Source organism: Protobothrops mucrosquamatus, unplaced genomic scaffold (genome assembly GCF_001527695.2).
Source record: "Protobothrops mucrosquamatus isolate PMUCROS unplaced genomic scaffold, P.Mucros_1.0 scaffold115, whole genome shotgun sequence".
Classification (NCBI taxonomy): Eukaryota; Metazoa; Chordata; class Lepidosauria; order Squamata; family Viperidae; genus Protobothrops; species Protobothrops mucrosquamatus.
This window is the reverse complement of record NW_015386487.1, coordinates 1,609,262-1,617,617: the sequence shown is the minus strand read 5'-3', so window position 1 is coordinate 1,617,617 and position 8,356 is coordinate 1,609,262. Positions and strand designations below refer to the sequence as shown.

The following is an 8,356-nucleotide window of genomic DNA, read 5'->3' as shown; positions in this document are numbered from 1 at the left end:
CGAAGTACAAATAAATGTTATCTGTGTCTGTGTCTAGCAAATCGCTAACCAGAAGGTTTGCTATTTCCTACTTGAGAAGGAAAGACAATGAGGTCTATGTGTAAAATTTTCAATAAAAGAGAGCTTACGAATCTACTCGAGGTTCTCACTTTTGCAGACAGCCCTGTGTCTTGTGTTTCATGGGAACCGGATCACTACATACCAGCAAATACTTTTTGCTGTCTGGCTGCTGCTCTGCATTACAGGGAAATTCCTAAAGGAGACTAAAGCAACATGTACCCCAGAAAGCCCAGGATTTCCCCAAGGTCAACCAGAAACACCCTCGGATGGCTCTCAGGCCATCAAGCCGCTCAACAGAACAAGTTCCTTGGGGTCCTTCATTGGCTGCCCATCTGACATTCCAGTGGTACAGATTCCACTCAGAGCCCATACTCCCAGAAAGGTGTATTCACCACCCCTTTTCCTTCTTGTCCACCACTTAGAGACAGGAAATCTCTACCTCTCCAGTCCCTACCACACTTTGTGTTTTGTCCAGCTTTTGTGGGATTTTGCTCTCTGGTGGTATCCCATCCGAAGGGGGCAGCCCCTCCCAAGGTCACACAACTAAGTTGGCCAGACACAAATAGCTCGGCTTCCCACCTTCTGTGACTGGCAAGTGGGGTGGTCTCCTACTTGTAAACATCACTATTTGTTCAGCCTTTTCTGATGATAGAAGAGAGAGAGAATGATAGATAGATAGATAGATAGATAGATAGATAGATAGATAGATAGATAGATAGAGATGAGAGAGATGTTTGTGTGTGAGAGAGAGAGAGAGAGAAAGAGAGAGAGAGATGATATATAGAGAGATGATAGATAACCAGTCATTGTTACAGAAAAGGAGAGACTCCTCAGCTGCATTTCTCCTTTGCAAGCAGGAAAGGGGGGGGCACTGCACTGGAAGTGCAGGAGACACAACTCCTCCTTATTCAGGGAACCCTCCTAAGGACCCCTCATGCAGTGCAGGAGGACACTGAGGCACTGAAATAGAAACAATATTTTATTTGATACTTCTCTTGAGTTGAGACACAGCACAAACATGTGGGAGTCCTTTATCATAACCACACAGCAGGAGAGCCTACACCAAGTGAATGCACAACCATGGCTTAAGTTTTGGAATTACAACATTTGTACACAGATGTTTTCAATGGTTGTTACCTACTGCACACTACAGAGATAATAGAGTCAAGTGGCAACACAGAAGGTGTGGCAACCACAGTAGACAAGACTGGGGAAGGGGAGGAGAAAGGAAAGGGAAAGGGGGAGGGGAAGGAAGGGAAGGGGTTGGCTCCTCTTCTGCTCTCCTCAACTGGTGGCATCTGACCAGGTGGCTGCAGAAGATGAAAAGTAACCAGGGAAGCCTTTGGGGGGGGGCTTTCTAGGGCTGAGAAATGGGGCATTAAGATCAGGCCAAGCCCACTTCCCACCCTCATCTGGAAGAGGCCTTTGCTCCTCTCTGGACTTCCAATGGAAACCATCTTGGAATTGAGTTTCTCATTCTTTCCTGAGCGGAATTCTGTTGCTAATTCTGCCAAGCACTTGAGAATAAGAACCCAAATCTTGCAGGGTATTGTGTTGCAACCCACAGGGGTGGGAGCTTGGCAGAACTTATGTCCCTATCCAAATCAAGTCAATGGTAACAGGAATCACCTCACCCCACCCCATGAAAGCCTTGCAAAAGAGCTCACAAGACCTCCCCCTCCGCCCCCCCTGCAGATCTCCACCAGAGAAGAAAGCACACTGCCAGACTTCCCTCTTAGCCTCCTGGGGAGCCAAGTGAAGACTTCTGAGAAGAGCCCTCCCATTCCAACGCCTTTTCTGGCCCTGTGGCTGGCTGGCCTCAAGAGACACTGGGCACGGACCAGTATGGCCTTGCTGACAAGTAGCTTCTAGAGCAGCGGTTCTCAACCTATGGGTCGCGACCCCATTTGGGGTCGATCGGCCATTTCACGGGGGTCGCCAAGCAAGGCTGTCCGCTATTTTTTTCCCCTTTTCCGGCGGGTGCCTTACCTCCCTTGAGCTGGGCCAGTTGGTGGTCGGCCTGCTCCGTCTCTGCCGCTTGCCAGCTACGCCTCGGCCAACACAGGGGGCGGAACCACGCATGCGCGGCGCTCCCGGGCAGGGAAAGTCCTCGACTTACGACCGGTTGGGTAGTCCTCGACTTACGACCGGCTTAGTCCTCGACTTACGACCGGTTGGGGGTCGCGGCATTAAAAAGGTTGAGAACTACTGTTCTAGAGGGACCCAGGCACCACCTGGGGAGGAGAAGGGTCAGAGGGCAAGGGGGGGGGAGGCTGCTGTTGCCAAGACTGAACACCACCAAATTCCTGGACTCCCTTTCCTCTCTCTCAGTCTGGTCCCTCCCCACAGGCCTTGTCCTCCCCTCCTCTTGTTTCAGCTGGGGGGGGAGGGCAGCCACAGCCTTTGTGCACACCAAGGCGGCAGCAGCCAGGTCTTCTCCTGGGAAGGTCAGAATATCAAACCAGCATGGGAGAAGAGGGAGGGGCACAGAAGAGATAGTTGCACAAATACGATATCAAGACCACAACCACGGTAATGACAGATGAACATTATGCAATCAGATAAGGATTTGGTGGGGAATTGTTAAGCGGAGGACTGATTTTCCAGGACACAGGTCAACATGGACACCAAAATGTCAACATTCCCTTAGAGGACCAGGGGCCATCACTTCTATGTCCCTTTATCTGGTTTGCATTGGGATCCACTGGTCCAGTGTCAGCTCTCCTTTGCTGAAGAAGAAGGGGAAGAAGACAGTGGCAAAACAGAAAGACCCTCTGCAGCACACAAAGATACATCTGGCTTTAAACATTTAAAACAAAGGCTTGCCAATTGTAGCCATTCTTAAGAGAAAGCAAAGATCACTTTTCATGAAAATCTCGCAAAAGGGTTCAGGCCCAGAAACAAGGCTTCTTTGTCTTTGTCCACTCAGGCTTCCACAGTCAGCGCTTCCTCTTCCTCTTCCTCTTCCCAGGACAGTCCCTGAATTTTCAGTTTGGCAAGTTTTGCTCCGTTTCTGCCACTCAACCCCTTCCCTCCCCAAATACTCTTTCCTCTCTGAAAACTCACCTGCACACCTTTGCTTCAGTTCTCTGCTTTCTGTGGTGCTGCTGGAAAAAAAAAACACCTTTGATGCATGGCCCATACAGGAGGGCCGCTCTGGTGGGCCCAGTCCCCTCCTCCCAGCCAAAGGAAAAGGGAAGCCCCCTTGAGAAGGCCAGACCTCCCTCTGTGCAAATGCAGCACTCTTTCCAGACTACATGACAACCCCAAGCTCATCTCCTGCTCCAGCAGGTGGCACTGAGCACGATGGGGGTGGGGTGGCAAGCAGAAGACTGAATAGACTCCACAAACCTTTGTCCCCTTCCAGGGCCAGAAAACCTTCTCCTGAATGGGGGCAGGATGTGGCCAAGCCTTACCGTTTGAAGCAATCAGGTTCTCAGCCTGCACCTCCTCATCACCAGGAGCCCTGCAGAGCAAGAGCAGACAGGAGGTGTCACCACCTTCCCACTCCCCAGGGAGGCAACGGGGAGAAGGGCAGCCAGGAAGCAATGCCACCTCACCCACCTGGCCTTCGTGTTGAAGCTGCACCTGCATCGCCTGCCTGGGGAAAAAGACACAGCACAGTGAAGCAAGAGGAGATGGCTCTGGGCGGGGGACATTGGAGAAGCCTTCTCTGGCCATGGCTCTCCTGGCACCCTGGGAATGTCTCCCACCATAGCAGAGCAGACCAGATGCCGAGCTCAGTGAGGGAACTTGACAAAGTAGCTGCGTTGTACACAAACCATTGGCCTTCCTCTTCCATTGGACAAGAAAGGGCAAGTCTGGCATGGGCACCTCCTGAGCAAAGCCAGTGGCACCTTCTGGCCTCACCCGCAAAGCCAACTTGGGCAGATCCAGCCCAGGGGATGTAGCTGTCAGCTGCTTCCTGTTTCCATCTTTCTTTTCATGTGTACAAAGGGGGTGCTGAAAACTTTATCCCCTGGGGTCCCCTTCTTGCCACAGCCTCACCTTGGCCAGGTGAGGCAGGCCATCACCCCTTTCCTGCACCAGGGAGGCCAGTCTCTGGGCAAACGGCATTCCTGCCCTTCATGTGTGCAGTTCACTTACTCAGAATGAGCAGGATGCCAAGCGTGAAGAAAACGACGGCAAAGGTCAGGCCACCAATCCGCAGGGTCTGGTAGTCTGGGAGAGGAATGAGGAAGACCAAAGGGAAGTGGGGTTGCAGTTCCAAAGGGGCAGCAATGCTCAGAAATATTGGAGAGGCTCAAATAAAGGTATTTGTCTCACCATAGTTGAAGGGATCCTTTTCTTTCTCTTGCTCAGTCACTGAAAAGAGCAAACAAAACATCCACAATGTGGCAGTTCTGTGGGCAGCCAAGGGGGGGAACAAGTCCTCCTCCTCTTCCTCCTCTGCATGTGCCTAGCGCAGCCAGAGAGGGCTGAATCCTGGACCTCAACCTGCTGCTTTGACTTTACAGCACATGCAAGGAAACCACCCAAATCTATTCCTCCCCACCAGTTGCCACAAGAGTAGCTTGAGGCACAGACCCTGGGGGGACATCCCCCCCCCCAAGCTATACATACCCTCTGCCAAGATCACTGGAATCAGGAAAGAGCAGAGAAAAAGCAGGCTGCCTCCCATCGTGGCTGTGCTGCAGGAGACAGAAAGAGAGCACATCAGGCAGCCCGGGGACCTACTTCTCAGAGACCCAGGAGAGGAGACAAGTATAGTCAGGGTTCCTGGGCTCAGAATATCAGGTGGACTTTCCAAAACCTCCTCACAATCCAGGCTGCACTTTGCCTGTGGGGACTGTATTTCGGATCACCTGCAGCTTGCAGAACTGTGATCTCCGCGCAGCTCACTTCCGTGCCATCTTCTCTTGCTAAGAAACCAGCCTGGCTGGATCATGACAAGATGGACTGGCTTGCAGCTCAGGCCGAGGGAAGTCTGTTGCTCAAGTTTTTTGGCAGGGAACCCCAGGTCCAGGGAGAGCACCCGACTTTCTTCTCCTGCCGTTCCCGTGGGCCAGGGGCTCTCCTCACCAGCCACCATTCTTCCCGCAGAAGTCTCCTGGCTCAGCAAGGCAGGGACCCAAACCTGAGCCACCACCCCACTGAAGAGATTCCTACACACGGGGAGGCGTCCTCCAGAGGACACTTCTCTCCAGACCCAGGTCATTTCTCAGCCCAGCAAGAAGCAGATTCTGCTCCTCCATCTGCCTGCCTGCCTGCCTGCCTGCCTCTGGGTCCCCACCCAAAGTACAGTCCATAGCTCAGCACAGCAGCCTCAGCAGCTGCAACACAACCAAGGAAGGGGACGGCACAAGGGCTTTCCCAAAGTGCACCCCCACACACACACACTGGGGACTGCCTGAAAAGTCTGTGGCTGCTTCTATCCTGTGTAATGGGGCTAAGAGGCAGTAGCTCTGGGGCACAATTATTCATCTGTCCCACCCTTCCCTATGACCAAGTCCCTGCAGCACAAGAGTTAGCAGGCAATGCAACATTTTGCATATATCAATAAAGGGAATATTTGCAGCTCAGGGTTGAAATGAAGGAGTTTGGTGCTCTCTGAGCTCAGTTGTTTTCTTGCAGTTGTTTCATCACCCAAACTAGGTAACATCATCAGTACTAGTAAGGAATGGGATTTGCTCTCAGTTTATGTTCTAGTGGCTTGCTCTGTCAGTGTTGGTGGGAGTAGTCTTAGAGATTCTTTGGTTGGACTGTTTATTGTTGGTTTATTTGATAGTTTCTTGATTGATGTATTGTTCGATTGTTGGTCTGGTGTTAATCTTGGAATTAATGTATGCTCATCTAGGTGCTGATTGCTGGTGGAAAGGCTCTTCCAAAATGGCACAAAGGAGTGGGGGAGCATTTGATTGTTCTGGAACATTTCATCAGGGGAGATGTTCATAAAAGTAGTCTTTAAAATTTCTTAAAAACAATAGTACCTGACTTTGGGTGATACCAACAGCAATAGCACTTAAGACTTGTATACTGCCCACAGCAGTTTACAGCACTCTCTGGGTGGTTTACAATCAGCGTGTTGCCCCCAACGGTCTGGATCATTTTATAGACCTCAGAAGGATGGAAGGCTGAGTCAATCTTGAGCCGATCGGGATCGAACTCTAGGCTGTGGACAGTTTGCCTGCAATGCTGCACATCTAACCACAGAGCACCCAGGGTTCCATCCTTCCAGGGTGCTGCTGTTTTTCTCCCAGAAACCTTGGAGGAATCATAGCTGGAGGTCCACTGGGCAGTTTATGTTGGAAGCTAAAGAGGAAACGGGAAGCTCTGCATTATGGCATAGTTTTCAACAGAAAACAGGGAATGCTTCCTTAAATACATGTTTTTACAATTTTGTGTATTCACTAAAAACACTACTTTTTGGGAAAAAGTAGTGGGCTGTGTAAACATGACTGCCACAAAAGCTAACATTTTCAGAGGATGTTCTTATTTATTTCTTATTTGTTTGTCAGATTAAGGTACCACCCATCTCACTTTCAGATTTTTTTTTATACATAATTAAATTTTGGAATTTGCTACCATGAGGATAACAGTTTCTCTGGCTTCAAAAAAGGGTTGACTGATGCATGAAAGTCCTTGGATCAGCGACTATCAGCCTAGAGTGGCGTTTCTCAACCCCAACAACTTTTAACTCCTGGCTGGGGAATTCCTGGAGTTGAAGTCCCTGCATCTTAAAATTGCCCGGGTTGAGAAAAACTGGCCTAGGCTATTTGCCTGGGGGCTGCAGAGGTTCCTGGGAATGCCGGTCGGGTCAATGGACTCCAAGGGCCGGATATCAAATCCGGGAGGGTGCGGCTTCTCCAAATGGCTCCCAGCAAGTATGAACAGCTCAGCTGCAACAGAATATTTTGGGACCCTGGGATCCTTGAGGACCTCCAGACCTTCATCAACATCTTCTTACAGGTAGTCCTCGCTTAGCAACCCTAGTGGGATCACCCTAATGCTAAGCAAAGAGGTGGCTATGTGGGAAATCAATGACTGGGAATGTGCTCTCAGACAGAAAAAGGCAAGATGAGTCAGCTTCCTACCTTCTGCTTTTGCTTGCCTCCTACCCTGCTCCCCCCTCCCTGGAGCACTGGGATGCTTGATTACTCTCTGGTACACATCAGAAGTTCCGCAAGGAGAGGAAAACAAAAACAAAAACACAGGTTGCGTACTGAATGTAATAGAAATCACAAGACTGAGGGATGCTGTGAAGGTCATAAATAGTTGTAAATTGGGTATACATTTATTTTTTTCAGCACCATTGTACAGTTGCCAAATGCATGGTCTGTAAACAAGGACTACTTGTAATAAACAGATTTTGACTAAACAAACAACATTAAAAAACAGTGTTCTGTGTCATGTCTTTACTGAACACCAAGCCAACCTTCAGTCTTTGCTGTAAAAGGTATGCAAAGCCCTAAAATAATCCACACTGTGTTATCGGGGTAAATTGAGCCAGCGATTCTACTCGATGGCAGTCAGGGCTCCTCCCCTATAAAAAGGCCTATATTCCCACACACTGATTGCCACCATCAGAATCTGTTCCTCAGAAAGAGGTAGGGAAGTGAACCATGCTATGCTCAAGACACATCTCTGCAGGTCCCAGGGAAAGGGCTGGCGATGCTCAAGAGTCTAGAAAGGGCAACAGAGTAAATTCTAAAACCTTAGGCCTTTATCAATTTATGGTTAGGGAAATAGTGTTCAAACTGAGAAAATCCTAACCCTTGATCATTTAAAGATAAATTCAGGTGAAAGTCCTCCAAAATCTGTGTAGAAACAAATTTCTTTAAAAGGCAGAAGCTTTTATCAGCTCCCACGCACTTCATCAGATTCACAGAGTGGCTACATGGATATATGATGGGAGTTCTTCATTTATCAGTTTTTAGCACTACTCCAAGGTGAGAAGTTGCAAGCCAAGTAGCCCAGCACACCCTGAGTTAAGAACCAGGCAGAAGGAAGACTGGAAGGAGGAGGGGGTCTCTGCCTTGCCCCCAAGTCCTTGCTGCGGACCTTGCCTCCCTGCCCAGGATATTGGAGCAGGTGCAAAAACACTATCCTGCACCATCATGGCGCTGCTCAGGTGCACCCCCCTTTCCCTGCCCTAGGCCAAAAGCAAGTGCAGCCCGGAGGCCTGGCAATCCCAGACTCCAGAACCCCCCAGGAGCCACAGGTTGCCCTCAGTGGCCGGTTCTTCCCAGCTCTCTTGAACCCCACATATAGCAAAGAAGATAATAATAATAATAATAATAATAATAATAATAATAATAATAATAATAATAATAAT

General features: G+C 49.6%; 1 protein-coding gene across 1 annotated transcript in view; it reads right to left on the bottom strand.

Annotated features, from left to right (window-relative positions):
- LOC107284781 overlaps positions 1 to 4,702 on the bottom strand; it is a 31,987-nt gene extending 27,285 nt beyond the window's left edge. Inside the window, exons 1-5 of the mRNA XM_029283528.1 lie at positions 4,645 to 4,702; positions 4,348 to 4,386; positions 4,168 to 4,242; positions 3,625 to 3,661; positions 3,477 to 3,526 (exon numbers count right to left, since the gene is read on the bottom strand). Of these exons, the coding sequence (XP_029139361.1) occupies positions 3,477 to 3,526; positions 3,625 to 3,661; positions 4,168 to 4,242; positions 4,348 to 4,386; positions 4,645 to 4,702 (259 nt within the window). The remainder of the gene's footprint in view (positions 1 to 3,476; positions 3,527 to 3,624; positions 3,662 to 4,167; positions 4,243 to 4,347; positions 4,387 to 4,644) is intronic.
- Positions 4,703 to 8,356: the final 3,654 nt, after the last annotated feature.